This window comes from Vulpes vulpes, chromosome 2, assembly GCF_048418805.1.
Source record: "Vulpes vulpes isolate BD-2025 chromosome 2, VulVul3, whole genome shotgun sequence".
Lineage (NCBI taxonomy): Eukaryota > Metazoa > Chordata > Mammalia > Carnivora > Canidae > Vulpes > Vulpes vulpes.
The window spans coordinates 22054614-22072575 of record NC_132781.1 but is presented as its reverse complement, the minus strand read 5'-3'; the positions used below and the strand labels follow the sequence as shown (position 1 = coordinate 22072575).

Here is a 17962-nt window from a genome sequence, read left to right as displayed (position 1 = left end):
AGGCAGAGGGAGAAGCAGGCTCCATGCAGGAAGCCTGATGTGGGACTTAATCCTGGTACTCCAGGATCATGCCCCAGGATGAAGGCAGGCGCTAAGGGATCCCTACATTGCCTTTAAAAATTTTTTTTTTTAAGATTTTATTTATTCATGACAGACAGAGAGATAGAAGCAGAGACACAAGCAGAGGGAGAAGCAGGCTCCATGCAGGGAACCTGATGTGGGACTTGATCTTGGGTTTCCAGGATCACACTCTGGGTGGAAGGTAGCGCTAAACTGCTGAGCCACCTGGGCTGCCCTGCCTTTTTAATTTTTGAGGCTCCATACATTTATGCAGCAGTCTAAATAATAAGCACATTCATATAGTTGCCTATTATTAAATTTTTTACTGAAGCTATTAGTCATTGTGTTGTAGGATTTTTTTTTTTAAGATTGAGAGAGGGCACGTGCAGGGCTGTTGAGATTGTGAGAATCCCAAACAGGCTCCCAGCACAAAGCCCCATATGGGGCTCAATTTCATGACCCTGAAATCACAACCTGAGCCAAAATGAAGAGCCAAACCAAATGAGTCATTCAGGTGCCTGAATATATACAGTTTTTACCTCAGGAAGGCCAAGTAACTTCCGTTGTCTTCTATCTTCCATGAAATGAGTTAACCATTCCTTTCGATCATCTGTCTGTTTCTTGCTAAAGGCCTACAAATTAGAGATAAAAATAACATGTCAATGGTATGAACAGTCTTACTCAGTTTCCTAAAACATATGGTCCCTTTCTCTAGGATATGTTTACTAAAAACATTCTATATTATATAAAACATTTTTTAAAAAAGATTTTATTTATTCACTTGACAGAGGTAGAAAGCATAAGCAGGGGGCGTGGAGTGGCAGGCAGAGGAAGAGGGAGAAGCAGGCTCTCCATGGAGCAGGGAGCCTGACTCAGTGCCTGATCCCAGGACTCTGGGATCATGACCCGAGCCAAAGGCAGACACTTAACCAACTGAATTACCCAGGCACCCCTATAAAACATTCTACTATATAAATATTTATGTTTCAATTAACTAGTTAAAAGTAGTGATTTACAAAACTAGAATGTATGAAACAGAATTCAAACTGACCAAGCTGATGGCAGCATCATCTTCAGGACCAGAGTATTTGAACTGAATACGATGTCTTTTCATATCTGCAAAGTATTCTTTAGCTTCTTTTGATGTGCTGGTACCCAAACCTACACAACCAAGAATACTAAGTTACTCCATATAATCTTGTATAATGGTTTAAAACAAAATGAGAAATTCTATGTGGGTTTCCTTACAAACCTTTGTAGTACTTGACTTTCCATTTTTTATGATTTGGAGTAGAACTCTTCCATTCTTCAAATTCAGGAAGGCTATAGAATGCCATTTCTTGTTTGTTTTTAGACACCTGTGGTAAAGAACACATTGCTGTAGTTTTGACTCGAGTCCCCTGTATACTGTACATCATGGGGTAAATGTGTATAAAGTGTTGAGTAGGGCCTTAAAATATCCATTATGGTAATTTAGAAGTTAACATACCTTTACAATCGGAGTGATAAATTCCTCCAGAAAACGATGCCGTAGAAGAGAGGGCCAGTTATGATGGATAAAATTAATCAGCAAGCCTTTGATATGGGAACCATCTTGGTCCTAGAAATATTTGGAAAGAAAAAACACAAAATAATTATTTCAAAACTAAAAACAATTATGCTTGACCTACTAGTAATTTCTCTAAAATTTTTCTATGGGGATTAAAAAAAAGAAAAAGGCTATTCAAATCCAATCACTTAACCTGTAATGTATAACATACATGTGATGAATAAAGCTCCAGGTTAAATAATTTCCTTCCATAGCAGGAAAGCAATGCAACAGTTAAGACATGTTTAATTTAGTGTAATAATCTAATATATTTGAAAGCAAATCTGACCTGATCTGTCATAATCATTATCTTCCCATAACGAAGAGTCTTCAATGAATCTTCATCTTCATAGTTTTTCTTGTACTGAAGACCCACGATCTTGATGATATTATTAATTTCAGCATTTTCCATGATCTAAAATGGATACAAAAGGTAATGTTTTGCTTATAAATCTGAAAATAAATAGGACAGTGTATGTTGTCTGGATTTTCTTAAGCTCCACTATTTTCAATTATTAACCTATACTTTAGTCAGAAAGATCTGTTAAGATATGCTACAATATACTCAATGTCTTAAAAATAGTAACAATAAACTATCTAAAATAGGTTTCAAAATGCCCAGTGAGGGAATGAAATATAAGCATGAAGTCCTGCATTATACAACTAGATTTAGATTCTAAAGATGGTTCTACCTGTTTATGAGAAGCTTCTCGAACATTGAGTATTTTTCCTCTAAGCGGGAAAACTCCATATTTGTCTCTCCCAACCACACCAAGGCCTGAAACAGCCAAAGTTTTAGCCGAGTCTCCCTCAGTCAGGATAAGTGTACACTCATTGGAGTTTCGACCCCCTAAAATAAAAATACACAAATTAATATTGGAACATTTAGTTCAAACCTCAAATATACTAACTCAGACATGCTATTAACAGTTTTGTTTTTTTTGTTTTTTTTTAATTTTTATTTATTTATGATAGTCACACAGAGAGAGAGAGAGAGAGAGGCAGAGACACAGGCAGAGGGAGAAGCAGGCTCCATGCACCGGGAGCCTGACGTGGGATTCGATCCCCGGTCTCCAGGATCGCGCCCTGGGCCAAAGGCAGGCGCCAAACCGCTGCGCCACCCAGGGATCCCTATTAACAGTTTTGTGATAAAACACTAGTAATTAGATATATATTAGAACTAATGTTCATAGTAAAAAAAAAATCCTAGTTTCTCAGACGATTTTTTTCTGAATTTTCTGAAAAATATTTTATTTTTTAAAAAGATTTTATTTAGGGGATCCCTGGGTGGCGCAGCGGTTTGGCGCCTGCCTTTGGCCCAGGGGGCAATCCTGGAGACCTGGGATCGAATCCCACGTCGGGCTCCCGGTGCATGGAGCCTGCTTCTCCCTCTGCCTGTGTCTCTGCCTCTCTCTCTCTCTCTCTCTCTGTGACTATCATAAATAAAGAAAAATTAAAAAAAAAAAAAAGATTTTATTTATCCATTTGACAGAGAGAAAGAGGGAAAGAGTGAGAAAGTATGCACAAACATGTGGAGTAGCAAGCAAAGGGAGCCTGATGCAGGGCTCAATCTCAGGACCCTGGGATCATAACCTGAGCTGAAGGCAGATACTTAACTGACTGAGCCACCCAGGCACCTCTAAATGATTTTAAGTAATCTCCTTACCTACCCAACATGGAGCCTGAAGTCACAACCCTGAGACCAAGAGTCACATACTCCAACAGCGCCAGCCAGGTGCCTCTCTTATGCTAATTTCTCGTGATAGTTACACTATTGCTGGACATTCATTTGATCATGTTATGTTAAAAATATGTTAGTGATGGGGTTTAGAACCCCCCAAAATAGGGCACTTGGCATACTAAATATTTTAAGCTGAAAGAGCTTGAGAAAATGCTAAAATCAAGTTCAGTCTGATCTCATCCCCCAACCTTCTACCCTGAAGCAGATCACGAGACCCTAATGTAAGAGGTGCCCTCCATATACCACAGAGGAAGGGAATGTTCTTATTTCCCAGAGAGACACTGAAAAGAATCTGAATGAGTAGAGCTTCCCCCCGTTTACTATACTTAGTTCATACTCTGCTCTTATCATATCTTTCTACTTTTCCTCAAATCTAACAAAAACACTCAGGTTTAACCCTCTCTTTGGGGCGGCATTTCCCTATGAAAGCTCGTGTGTCAAGTAAAATTTATTTAAATAAATTTGTATGTTTTTCATCTGTTAACCTGTCTTTGTCAGTTTAATTTTTAGATCCAGTGGGACTCCTTGGTGGCTCAGTGGTGGCTCCTGGGATCAAATTCCACATCAGGCTCCCTGCAGGGAGCCTGCTTCTCCCTCTGCCTATTTCTCTGCCTCTCTGTCTGGGCCTCTAGTAAATAAATAAATAAATAAATAAATAAATAAATAAATAAATAAATAACAAACGAACAAATAAATAAATAAATAAAATCTTAAAAAAAAATTTTTTTTTTTCCAGATCCGGACAGGACCTAAGAGGTTTCAGGAAAACTTTTACCTACCCTACATTAGATAATAGATCACTATATATATATTTTTAAGCAGGCTCCACATTCAGTGCAGAGTCCAACACAGGGCCTAAACTCATGACTCAAGATCAAGACCTAAGCCAAGATTGTGAGTTAGACGCCTGACTAAGCTATCCAGGCACCCCAGATCACTACAAATTCTTATTTTATACTCTTAATAGTCATCTCAACATTAATGTAACAGTCAAAAATTAGAAATGATCTCACCATTCAATAACATGGAATTGGCTGATTTTTACCCATGGAAAAATACTCTGTTGAATATTACATGTTGAGGGGAAAGTACTGATGGTATGCTCTTAATGAATAAAACAAATAATCAAACCACATGATTTAATGTTTGGAAGCATTATTAAATGTGTACCTGCATCATTGGCATCATCAAGTTTGGGAATTCCCTTGATTCTGTTATGTTTTACAGCTGAACACTTCTTGTTTAATTGGATTTGGGCCTTAAACTTTACCCAGTTTAGAATGCTTTCCACAATACCACAGCCAGTTGCCTGAAAATGAGAAGATTCACATTTGGGAAGAAGAGTTTGGTTAGAAATCTAGAATACAAATGAGTTCCTATAAAAATAAAAAGAGGCAAAAAGGCAAAAAAAAAAAAAAAAAAAAAAATTCAGACAGAGGCTATGTCTTCCTGTCTTAGGTTATCATAACTGAGGGAACTGGTTCCTTTGGTTCATTCGTTCAATAAATACTTACTGACTACATATTTATGTTGTGCTAAGCACTGAGTCCATGTTGGAGATTTAGTGGTTAAAACAAATTGGTCAGGTCCTTGTCTTCATGGACTTTAAGATACAACAGTAAAATGGAAATAAAATGAGAAATTACAAGTGGATGAGCGTTATGGATAAAAGTGTGCTACATCCAGGAAGCATTTCAGGCAGAAGGATTACCATGTGGAAAAGCTCTGAGGAGGGGGGCAAGAGTACTAATGCTACTGAGTAATTTGAAGACAGTATGACTGAAACTTAGATAATACAGGAAAAAGTGATACTGAGATGAGGTTGGAGATGGCAGTCTTATAGGCCACATTAAAGAATTTGGTCTTAAAAAGATTTTTTTTTTAATTTTTAAAGATTTATTTATTTGAGAAAGATAGAGAGAATGAGTACATGCAAGTGGGAGGAGTAGCAGAGGGATAGAGAATCCTAAGCAGACTCCCCACCTGAGCACGGAGTTCAATGTGCAGCTCCATCTCACAACTCATGAGATTAGGACCTGAGCCAAAATCACGAGTCAGACACAATCTACTGAGCCACCCATTTCTTTTTTTAAACATTTTAAGTAATCTCTATACCCAACATGGGGCTCAAACTTCTAACCCGAGATCAAGAGTCACATACTCCACTAAGTCAGGAAGGCATTCCTAGATTTTTTTCTAAGGGTGAAAGTTACCAAAAGACTTCAAGAGAATGAAGACAAAAACGTGTCCTTTAAGACAAAAAGATTACTCAAGGGCATTGAAAAAGAAGGGCTGAACTGTTACGAACATTAAGAATCATTACAGTAACACAGAAAAGAGATGATAAGTGAGAGGCTACTGAAATATCCAAAAGATGAGTCTTACTGATTGGATTACAGAGGAGGCAGGGGGGTAAAGAGAAGGCTCTCAGCTTTGTTTATGCAACCTAGTGGTTGGTTAGGGACTTTTATTAAGATAGGAAATAGTTTCGTTTTTTTGGGGGTGGGGAAGTTCCTTGTATAGAGATCCGGTGAGTACGGAAAGAACCAAAACACAGTTTTGGATGTGTTGACTGAGAGTCAACTTTAGGCATTCAATGTTTGGTAAGAAGTTAAATGGGCTGAGTTCAAAAGTAATCTAAATTGAACAGTGGGGCAGCCCCGGTGGCTCAGCGGTTTAGCGCTGCCTTCAGCCAGGGCCTGATCCTGGAGACCTGGGATCGAATCCCACATTAGGCTCTGCATGGGGCTTGCTTCTCCCTCTGCCTGTGTCTCTACCTCTCTCTCTCTCATGAATGAATGAATAAATAAAAATCTAAAGAATAAATTGAACAGTGATAATGTAATGGGAAATATATAGGCATATAGATGATAATTAAGCCTGTAATAAGACCAGTGAGGTGAAAGCAATTTTTTACCTTTTTTCAGAGGCAGAAGACATATGGGAGGAATCTTGGTTTTTGCAGAGCAAAGAAGGGCAATGGAAATAAAGCAAGGGGCTTCTATTTCTTATTTCCCTGTAGATACTCACAGCTTTGATGAATTTTTCACTTAATTGGCATGTCGATCCAAAGCTCTTGACTTGTAAAGTCATGTTTTCTTTTGTCTGAGAGTCAAAGGTTGGGTTTTCAATCAAGGCATTCACAAAAATCCACATGTGACTTTTCACCTGCAGGAAAAGTTGATATTACATTGCTATAAACTTATGATTTATAGCCTTTCTCTTCTTACTTGACTTTAGAAAAACTGCTAAAATATCTTACCTGATGTGCTTTTACTGCAACACCACCCTTGTTCTTCTTCTTCACAACATCAACAAGTTTAGTCACAATCTGATCAGCTATATAATCAACATGTCTGCCACCCTAATGGGGAAATAAACCAAACTGTAAAGCTCACCATCCTCAAAATTATGATAATGACCAATTATTTTTAAAAATCTAACTTAGCTTTATGCCAAGGCAGCCAAATATCCGAGTTCATTTTATTCATTAAAAATGTAAAGATAAATCATGATTAATAAAAAAATAAAATTACCTTGGAGGTAGCAATGCTGTTGACGAAGCTAATTTGCTGAAAGCCTTTTTCACTCATTGTTAAACATACTTCCCACCTGGGGTTTACTTGTTCATGGATAATTTTCAATGGATTGCCAGTTTCATCTACCTTATCCTTCAGATACATATCTACGTAGCTACGGAATCCTTTTACCTGTATAGGAATTGAAAGTTATGGTATTAGAAAAAAGTTATAAACAGTATCCAATGATAGACCATGAGGATTTTTCAAAACTAATGATGTTCAATGATGGGCATAAGAGAATTGTCATTAAGGGGTATAATAGGATTTGTTTAGGAGACTGAGAAAAACAGTTCTTTTAGTGAGTTTGAAAGAGCTAAGTAAAAAAATGTAGCATACTGTTATCTTTTCAGGAACGTATCTTAAAAGTGGTAAAAAAGAAATATGGGAGGAAAAAAAAATCAATTTTTCCTCTAACGATGATCTTTATATAAAGTCCCTCACTGCTCTTAACAACACCCCAGAAAATGCTTACCGGTAGTTTATTTCCATTGAGAAAGACTTTGACATCTTTAGTGGATCCAGCAATATCGTATGCTCTTCTAACCATCAGTGCAACAATGTCTTTATCTAGGCTTTGCATTTTAAACTTGGACAAGTCAGGCTGGAAGGTAATACATGTATAATCTTCCCCATTAAATGGCCTGAGTTCCATCTCACCAGCCCTTCCCATGTTATCCATCCATGTCTGTGAAAGTAAAAAATAGGAAGATAAAAAATTCAAGTCTTTTCACAACAAACTAGAAAAACAAATTTAGAAATCCTAAAAAATAACTTAATATATGCTTATGAATAATTTTCCATGATTTAATAGCTTATAAATTACATTAAATTAAACCAGCCATTAATGCTGTTATAAATTGCTAAAGTACAATTTATAATTGAGACACAGGATACTTATTTACTTGCCTGTTTGAACATTTTCTTGTATTCTCTACTGGCTGTTTCCACAGTAAACTTCGTACTGAATATGTTACACAATTTGGCCCCATAGCCATTTCGACCACCTGAGCAAATAAATGTAAAAGACTTTGTTATCACTGGCAATGCAAATCAATTATAGATATTTATTATTATTATTAAAATATTGGAATTTATGCCACAGTCACTTAAAAGTGTGCTTTTTCAGCAACAAGTATGTTATTTTCCTCCATACTCTACCTGTTACTTTCTTTTCATCATCATCATAGTTACTAGAAGTTAGGAGCTGTCCAAAGATGAGTGCTGGGACATACATCTTCTCAACTTTGTGTTCAACAACAGGAATACCTTTCCCATTATTCCATATACTAATTAAATTGTTTTCCCTAAGAAAGGAAGAATGAAACTTTTATTGTAAAATACATGGTTAAGGGCAGCCCCGGTAGCTCAGTGGTTTAGTGCCACCTTCAGCCCGGGGCAGGATCCCCCTCTGCCTGCGTCTCTGTCTCTCATGAATGAATAAATAAATAAATAAATAAATAAATAAATAAATAAATAAATAAAATACATGGTAAACTAGTGCTTAATATTTTTTATACTTAAATGTTATTCTTAAAATATAGAAATTCTCAAATCTCAATTTCTCTGACTTTTTTTAAGACTTTATTTATTCATGAGAGAGACAGAGAGAGAAAGAGAGAGAGAGAGAGAGAGACAGAGACACAGGCAGAGGGAGAAGCAGGCTCCATGCACGGAGCCTGATGTGGGACTTGATCCTGCGTCTCTAGGATCACGCCCTGGGCCGAAGGCAGCGCTAAACCGCTGAGCCACCTGGGCTGCCCCCTCTATGACTCTTTTTCATACATATATTCTGAAATTCAGCATGAAGTACTTTTCCCACCATGTTTAGTTCCTGACACTCCTGAAATAGGAGCCAAGAGGAAAAAAAAATTAATCCCTTCCAACACCTGGGCAGATACTGATAATGCTGAAAAAAATATGAAGTTTTAAAAAGTTAGGATAAACAAAGGGAAATGATTTATGCTCAATGGAAAGGACAAAATTTGGAAACAATATCATTAAACTGTTTTCTTTTTTGTTTTTTAAAAGATTTATTTATTTGAGAGAGAGAGAGAGAGAGAGTGTGTGTGTTTGAGGTGGAGAGAGAAAGGGAGAGAAAAATCCTAAAGCAGACTCCTTGGTGGGCAGAGCCCTACTTGGGGCTGGATCCCAGGATCCTGAAATCATGACCTGACCTGAAATCAAGAGTCTGACACTTAACCGACTGAGCCACCCAGGTGCCCCTATTATGTTGCTTTTAAGAGGATCATCTATCTGTACTGCCTAGCAACCTTAGCTTTCCCATCCAACAAAGCACAATGCAAAACAAATATGAAAGGGAAAAACATTACCAATTGTAAATTGCTCTGCTGGCCAAAAAAAAAAAAAAAAAAAAAAAAAAGCTAAAAATGTATTTGGAGTTATTTCTCTCTCTCTTTTTTTTTTAAGATTTTATTTATTTATTTATTTGTGAGAGAAAGAGAGAGAGAGAGAGAGGCAGAGACACAGGCAGAAGGAGGAACAGGCTCCATGCCAGGAGCCCGACGTGGGACTCAATTTCCGGGTCTCCAGGATCACACTCTGGGCTGAAGGTGGTGCTAAAATGCTGAGCCACTGGGGCTGCCCCTCTCTTGGTTTTTTTTAAGTTAATTCTCATAAGATAGTAGCTCAGTTATAACCAGATTAACACTACAGATCTTATTCCAAGTTATGCTTAGTATTATCTACAAAAAAGACTAAAACTAGCTCAACATTTTTTTAAAGACTAGGATATCAAGCCCTTAAGGAGCATTCAAGAACCTCATTAACACACTTCCCCCAGAGAACCTAAAGCAGTTTATGCCGTAACAGATCAGGCTAATAAAAAGGTGAAACAAGCACCTTGAGTACCCACAAAGGGATACCCAGCATTTATAACCAGAAATATTAGATCCAATTATTCTCTATCACCACCTGCTGGTTTCCTATTTGAATAGCATCATGAGAAAAAGTGAAAGCTCTGGACTCCAGAATGCTTAGAGCAATGATTGGAGATGCTTACTGAAAAATTTAGGGATGAAGTGTCATAATGTCTGTAATTTATTTTGAAATAACTGAAAAAGTATAGATGGAGCAAAAATGGCAAAGCGCTGATAACTGTTGGATCTAGGTGTAGGTATCAAAGATTGTTCATTGTAGCATTCTGCTTTTTTGTGCTTTTGCAGTATTTCATTTAATAAAAAGGTCAGTGTTAGTATAAATCAAAGTAAATGCAACTAACAGTAACCACAAGCTATAACAAACCAAAAGATCATGCAAGAGACTTACGGGTCAATTGTGACTCTAATACAAGACATTTTTGGGTCCCTTTGTTTGTTGTCTGCAGCATTGACTGAAAGAAAATACACATTTGTAAGAAACTGAAGTATTTAAAAAAATTAAGATATAGAAAGAAAAAAGCAGTATTAACTAGGTGTTAATTTAACATTTATTCATAGCACTGTTTCTAGGAAAGAATTAAACTTGCCAGACTCCAGTAATCTTCTTCACCTTGCCAGCTATTGTTTGAAATGACAGGAGCTCTGGTTATAGAGGGTTTGCTAAGAAGGATACTTAGGAAGGATTTGACCAGTAGATATTTATATGAAAGAATTTACTCACCCAGAATCTCATCAAAGATTTTGTACAACCCAGGGACAAAGGTAACTTCTCTATAGTTCATGCCAATATCTTCATCGTAAACCCATATTTGCTAGAAATAAGGCAAAGAAATATAGTTACTTTTCTTTTTTACCCTATATTTATTGTTTTATCATCATTATTATATCTGGATTAAATACTACAACATATATATGATAGCTTAGGCCAGGTCTAGTGACACACAAAGTACGTGGAATACATAGAAAATTAACCTGGAAAAGTACACATTTTAACTGCTTCATAACCACATTAAGTTACTTGGTTTTACCTGGGTCACTAATTCCACAGAGCCAATGTAGGTGTCCGGGCGGAGCAAAATATGTTCCAGTTGGGTTTTCTTTTGATAGATCCTTTCAATAGACAGTCTTTTCTTAGCATCTTCATTTTTCTTTGTTTTGCTGATTTGCATGTTTTCATTTACCGGCTAGCAATTTCAGAAAATTGTAGAAGGGGGAATTTTTCAATGAGAGGTTTATTAAGAACCGCAAACAAAACACCCACCGTAATGATTTACCCACGACGACAAACCACCATCATTTTACTAGGTACTGGTGGAGTTTCTATCGTTTTGTACCCACACAGCAGTCTGAGTTAACTGCAGCCAAGTCCCCAGGGTTCAGTTTGAATAAACCTATCTCATCAAGTGCGTTGTGACATGGAAATATTTCCCTTGAAGGTTTTATTCATTTATTTTTAATTTTTTTCCCCTTGAAGGTTTTAGAGGTCACCAATAAAACACACCCGCTTCTTTCAGACCTTCCGCAAATATTTAGCGAGTGCCTGCTACGTCCCAGGCACACAACAGATTCTGGTCAGCCGCAGTTTGGGAGCCCATCGATTCAATCGTTTGGCTACCTTAACGTTTTGAACACAGGAAGGACATATTTTGAGCCGGCTCCTCACTGGGGAACATCGTGCCAGGCCCTGCACCTTCCCAAGGTCAGGGGCATTCAATCTCCTTTTCCACTCGAGGGTAGGAGAGCAAAGCACCTGTGCAGCTTAGGGCCACACGCGGACTATTATTATAATACAGGAGAGTTGAACACCCGCCCCAGAAAAGGTAAAACAGAACCCTACACTCCAGAGAAGCCAGTGTAGCCGGTAATATTTCACTACTAGCACCATAAAGGAAAGCTACCCTCTTCACGATCACGCCGGGCCCAGCAGACCGCGGACGACGCGCAAGGCCGGCTCCAAGCGGGCGGCACCCGGACCACACACAGCCCGGGAGCCTAAGCCTTCGCCGGCAGCCCGCGCTGAGGATCCACGACCTGCCCCTTCCGCGAGCTGTACCTGCAGTGGTGACACCTCCATGGTGACGGTCGTGAAGGAGCTCGAGAACCCTGCAAGCGACTAAACCGGCAGGACCCTCGAGACCACCACGGAGCGACCCTCTTCTCCACAGACTCCCGTCGGTTAGAAGAGCTCCTTCAGTCGCGTTTGAACCTCCTTGTAGCCCGCCCAAACCAGATAAGCCAATCACTGACTCGCTCTCACCGACTCCGTCCCGAGGAACCAATCGCAGCTGACTTTTTATTTTCACCAATGAGCGCTTGAGTTGGGCGGGGGCCTGTTTGAACAAACCAATTAGGCAGGGGGGCGGGACTAGAGCGGTTCCAAAAGGCACCGCTCGGAGGCCTAGCGTAGAGATTGACAGGGACACTGGCCAATGGCGGGGGGCTTACTTGTTCCCTCAGTGCCGGCGACTTTGAAGAGACTCCGGGTGCAAGCGGGGAGGGGTTTCTGAGGTGCGGGCTCGGGGAGAAGGAAGAAGGGGAAGCTTTCCTCAGGCCCTGCTAACTTCTTTCAGATCCTGAACTCTATAAAGCGTCTTCCGTCCTGAGGGTTTTTAGCGAGACGAAGGGGAATCCGAGCTTCTTTTTCCTGAGGAAACTGAGCGCCGGCTTTCTGGACAGGCAGATGCTGGCGCCAGCCTCAACCTCCCCTCCCAAGAATTTGTTTTCGAAGAGACTAGAGCGCTACCTCTGTGGTTTTGGGGTATAATAGAAGAGAGGCCGCACAAAATAGAGAGCAGCATTCAAATGCCCCAGTGGAGCGGCGTTGGGCTGCAAGCCGGTCAATCAAGAAGAGTAGTTTGTAGTTATCACCTCAGGAGCGAAGAATGGGGTTTTAGGGGCCATTAGTCTAGGAAATTTTTCCTTCCGAAAGCCGGTGGGATGTCCTGCTGCTTGTTACTTTTGCTTCCGTCTGTTAAATTCCCTGAATTCTGCTATCCAGGAAAAGGTGTTCACATTTGACGAGAACATTCCAAAGACAGAAGTTGGGTGGTGGTTTCTTTTCTTTTCTTTTCTTTTTTTTTTTAATTCTGTCCCGTAAATATTTAAGCGGGTTTATTCTGTCCTTGTTAATCCACAATGTTAAAATGACAAAAGAATGTGTTCCTCCCCACCCGCCCCAAACTGCTTGAAAAAATGACTGCACAATTTGAATGACTGCTATTTTTGTCCTCTGAGCCACCTCCTTCCAATCGTTATAACCTGAGTTTCTATCCCTGCTGGACAATTTGCCAGTCATGTGGTCTTGATGGAAGCAGGCACTTGGCGCTTGTTTTTTCTGCTGAAAAAAGAGGATAAAAATGACACTAAGTACCTTAGAGTTGTGTGAGGATTACCTGGGATAAATGTAAGGCGTTTAAAATAGTGGGCTAATAGCATCAGAATCAGGAAGCAGGAATCTCCTGTAGCCTGGTGTGACAATTGGTGACTATCTTTTTTCCCCCCTTCTAAAAGAAATCTAAAAGAGGTTAACAAATTGTTTATTTTTAAAAGACCTTATTTTAATTTATTCATGAGAGCCTCACACAGAGAGGCAGAGGGAGAAGCAGGCCCTGGAATCACAACTTGAGCCAAAGGCAGACGCTCAACCACTGAGCCACTCAGATGCCCTATTGAAAAACAAATTTTTTTTTTGTGACATGCAACATTTTAATAGAATTTTAAGTGATGATGTTGTATACTAGGATATATTAAAATTGGGGGTATTCTATATAATTTCTGGAACAATTAAAGCGTTTACCCACATGATGTAAGCTAAGAAAGTTTATCATTTAAACATTAAACAGCAGGATGACTGGTGGCTCAGCAGTTGAGCATCTACCTTCGGTTTAGGGCGTGTCCTACAGTGGGCTCCCTTCGTGGAGCCTGCTTCTCCCTCTGTGTCTCTCATGAATACATAAATAAAAAATCTTAAAAAAATAATAAACAAATAGCAAATAATTACCTATAGTATAAGTAAATGCACATTTACTTACATCTTCTATTTAATTTCTTAGCAGACGTCAACCAATTGTTAAATCACCCCAGTATATCCAATGCCTACTCTGCCAGCAAAGCCCCAAGAAAGGGTAGTGTGGAGGTGGGGTGGGGGGTTCGGGGTGATGTTACAGGAGGTGGAGGATGGAGGTAGCCTGTGGGCTAGGGTGGTTTTTTTCACCTGGCCTTCAGTAATTCCAAGTGTTTCATTCCATTCTCCTCACCGCATCTGTTGAAATGGATAGGCAACCTCCAATGCACAGGATCACTCCGGGTCTCAGAGTAATTGTAGGGAAGCCTACCCAATCCAGTAGCTTCTGCCCATCCAAAAGGCTGACCAGGCCCTGGGCTCCAGGGCAGCTCTCATTCTCAAGTCTCCTCAGAACAGAAAGATGATCCTGACAGAGCCCAGCCATTCTGCCTTCCACCTCCTGGAACACAGAGATCCCACATGGTAGGGGTAGGATGGCAGCCTAGCCTCTGCCTTTCTTGGCTTCTACCCTGTAGCTCATCCTGGGGTACTTCCCCATGCTTGGGGATGAGGCAACAGGAATTTAATAAGCAGCTCCAGTCCTATTTTCTGGGATCCTGCAGTTTAGCTTGATGCTGATTGTGTAAGGCTCTGTTCCAAAAACCCAGAAGCAGAACTGTGGAGTCAAAAAGATTCTGGAGTCACAAATACTTGAGTAAAAAGCAAAACGAAACAAAACACCCCCCCCCAAAAAAAGAAAAAAACAAAACAAACCTTCCTGAGCCTCAGTTTCCCCATGTCATCATCCTTTATTAAAAGTACAGAGGGTTAAATGAGATATGAAAGCGCTTAGGACAGGATGGACATCCTGCCCTCTAGCAGAATGGTCTTGTGGGGTCTTGTGGGAGTGCGGTGGGGGGTGGGGCTTCTCTTTAGGACACAAACTGTTTCTTTGTCAACCCCTCTCCTTTTCAGAGCCCATCACAGGATGTCCTACAGGGAAGTCTTATTTATTTATTTATTTATTTATTTATTTATTTATTTATTTATGATAGTCACACACACACACACAGAGAGAGAGAGGCAGAGACATAGGCAGAGGGAGAAGCAGGCTCCATGCACGGGGAGCCCGACGTGGGACTCGATCTCAGGTCTCCAGGATCACACCCTGGGCCAAAGGCAGGCCCTAAACCGCTGCGCCACCCAGGGATCCCTACAGGGAAGTCTGAGACGGGTGGGCCTGGGAGGCATTGTCCACAGAGCGAATTCCAGGTGTCTGCTAGCTACTGCTCCTGGGAGGCAACAGGGGTTTTGGAGTCAGTTCCAGGGGCTTCAGTGGGCCAGGGGGAAGCTACCACATCCTCATTACCGCCACCCCAACTTTATAGGGGGTCCAAACCAGCTACTCTGTGCCTTGTCTTCATCCCTACCCCTACCTAGGGGCAACATTAAGTACTAGATTCATACTCCTGGCCACAGTACTTGGCTGAGTGTATGACCTTGGCAAGTCACTTAATTTCAGGGTGTCTCCATTTCTTTACCTAAAATGGGGATAATGAGAGGGCCTCTGCATAGGGGAGATAACATGTGTAAAGTGCTTAGTGGATTGCTTGGCAAATAATAAATACTCGAAACATGTTAGCAGTTACTACCTCTACTCCTTTTCAAGATCTTCCCCCTACTTCTGTTGTTGATTCTCCAAGTCATCTCCTCCAAAACCAATTCAAAATTCCCCTTGTTTAAGGAGTCTTTTTAGACCCTTTTTTTCAAGGCTTCTTCCAGTTGTTTGGAGTATATTTGCAAATGCAGATGAGTTCCTTTGATAAATATTTTTTGGTTTTCTTTGGGCATTTTTTTTAAAGATTTTATTTATTCATGAGAGACACACACACACACACACAGAGAAGAGAGGCAGAGACACAGTCAGAGGGAGAAGCAGGCTCCTTGCCGGGAGCCCAATGAGGACTCAATCCTGGAACTTCAGGATCATGCCCTGGGCTGAAGGCAGGCGCTAACCCACTGAGCCACCCGGGCGTCCCTTCTTTGGGTATTTGTGTTTTCTGTCTCTCCACTGGGCAACAGGGGGAGGAGGTCCTAAAGGAGCTGTGTCTCCATCCTTCACGTAGGAGTTCCTTTTGAAAGTGGATTATTTCTTCCCTCTAGCTGGCTGACTGAGTGAAGGGAGCTGGGCTGAAAGTGTGGCTCTAGATTTTGGGGGATAGAGCTGATTAGGCTGGAGCTCACTGGGAGTTCCTATATGAGCTGGGCTGGTCCAGGGTCTGGGGTATGGTCCCATGAGTCCTTTTTACCAGCTTTGGGTTGGAGGAGGCCAGGAAAGCCCGAAATGTCCCATGGAGCTCAGCTTCTCCCTCTTGGTGGCGCTGCAGGTGTGTTTCTTGGATCATTAATGGCCCCAGGCAAAGGGACAGTGAGGGTCACCAAACAGAGCTGGGAGGTAAGCAAAGGAGGCTACAAGTGAGGGTGACCTCAAGACTAGAGATTAGCACTGGGTATTATATTATATGTTGGCAAGTTGAATTTAAATAAAAAATACTTGGGCAGCCCCGGTGGCGCAGCGGTTTAGCGCCGCCTGAAGCCGGGGGTGTGATCCTGGAGTCCCGGAATCGAGTCCCACGTCGGGCTTCCTGCGTGGAGCCTGCTTCTCCCTCTGCCTGTGTCTCTGCCTCTCTCTCGCTCTCTCTGAATAAGTAAATAAATAAATCTTAAAAAAAATAAAAATAAATAAATAAAAGATACCTAAAAAAAAAAAAAAAATAATAAGACCAGAGATTAGTCCCCAGTAAGTCCGCTCAGGGGTTTCCCTCAGCAGTCTGGCAGTCCAGTATCTATCAACATTTTAAACGTGCACAAACCTTTGGACTCAGTAACAATATCTAGGAATACCGATACACTCCCGCAATTGTGTGTGTATATAAAATTATTGCAATATTGTTTTTGTTAGAAAAGAATTGGTAAAAAAAAATAAAGAAAAGAACTGGTAGCATGGAATGGAACGATATTGTGAAAATTAGTAAAGGGAAATCTCACTAAAATGGAGTTAGGAAGCCAGAAGGGGGAGCTCTCACATCCTACCTTTCCTCATCAGTTGCAGACCCCAACAGGAAGAGAGGTACCTTGCAAATCCATACTCTTAGCTACTTCTTTACTACCTCAGCTGGAGGAAGAAAGATTTTCTCCCCTTCCAGTAACAACAGCCTAGTCAATGAGAGATTCAGAATTCAGTCAAAGAAATGCTGCTAGGAACCCCATTTTGCTCCAATGGACTTTTTGTTTCTAATGATCCTCCCTCTATAAAGGAGCAATCCTCTACTTTGTTCTTTGGACTTGCTTGTCCTAAATTGCAGTTCTCTGCTATTCCTGAATAAACTTTTTTGCTGGTAAAATAACTGACAGTTTTATTTTTAAGGTTAATAATATGCAGCTATTAAATATAATGAAGTTGGTCTAGGGGTATTGATAGGGAAATATCACTAAGATATATTTAGCTTTAAAAAAGTGAGGTGAAAAATAAATAAATAAATAAAAATAAAAAAATGAGGTGAAGAATAGTGTGTAGAGCAATCTGGGTAAATATTTATGTATGCATTGAACAACTCTGGAAGAAATTGTAAATAGTGGAAAGGGAGGAAAACTTCATATTTTCCCTTCTATCTTATTTGAAAATTAGAAATTATAGACATTTATTTTTATAGTGTAAGAAGTGAGCTTAAATAAACACAATTTAAAAGATTTCCCTCAGTAATTGTGGATCTTGATAATTCTGTGTGTTCATTACCTTTTGCTATGTGACTAAGTATTTGTTTTCTTCCATGCCCTCTGCCCTTCTCACCCCTGTCCCTTTTCCCCACCGCACTAAAGGCAAAGCTTACTTGTCTATACAAATTTGTGTGAGAATGTAAGTTTCATAGATATAGATTTTTCAATAACTAGGGAACTTGCAGTTTAAGTGAATCCAGTGGCAAGACTCTATAAAGAAACACAGTCTTTGGGCCAAATTGAGGGACAGTGTGTTATGGTGGGAAGTTGTAGCCCAACCCTTTTGTTACTAGTTGCATGGCCTTGAGTAAATCC

At 40.2% G+C, this 17962-nt stretch overlaps 1 protein-coding gene across 1 annotated transcript in view; it reads right to left on the bottom strand.

Annotated features, from left to right (window-relative positions):
- Positions 1-12099, bottom strand: part of TOP2A (DNA topoisomerase II alpha) — a 29436-nt gene extending 17337 nt beyond the window's left edge. The window contains exons 1-17 of the mRNA XM_025995724.2: positions 11921-12099; positions 10896-11051; positions 10589-10679; positions 10256-10319; positions 8129-8274; positions 7877-7974; positions 7443-7655; positions 6926-7099; positions 6652-6753; positions 6420-6557; positions 4560-4698; positions 2341-2498; positions 1938-2063; positions 1550-1660; positions 1313-1418; positions 1112-1221; positions 600-692 (exon numbers count right to left, since the gene is read on the bottom strand). Coding sequence (XP_025851509.2) covers positions 600-692; positions 1112-1221; positions 1313-1418; positions 1550-1660; positions 1938-2063; positions 2341-2498; positions 4560-4698; positions 6420-6557; positions 6652-6753; positions 6926-7099; positions 7443-7655; positions 7877-7974; positions 8129-8274; positions 10256-10319; positions 10589-10679; positions 10896-11051; positions 11921-11941 — 2046 coding nt within the window. The 5' untranslated portion in view covers positions 11942-12099. The remainder of the gene's footprint in view (positions 1-599; positions 693-1111; positions 1222-1312; positions 1419-1549; positions 1661-1937; positions 2064-2340; positions 2499-4559; positions 4699-6419; positions 6558-6651; positions 6754-6925; positions 7100-7442; positions 7656-7876; positions 7975-8128; positions 8275-10255; positions 10320-10588; positions 10680-10895; positions 11052-11920) is intronic.
- Between the last annotated feature and the right edge of the window lie 5863 nt (positions 12100-17962).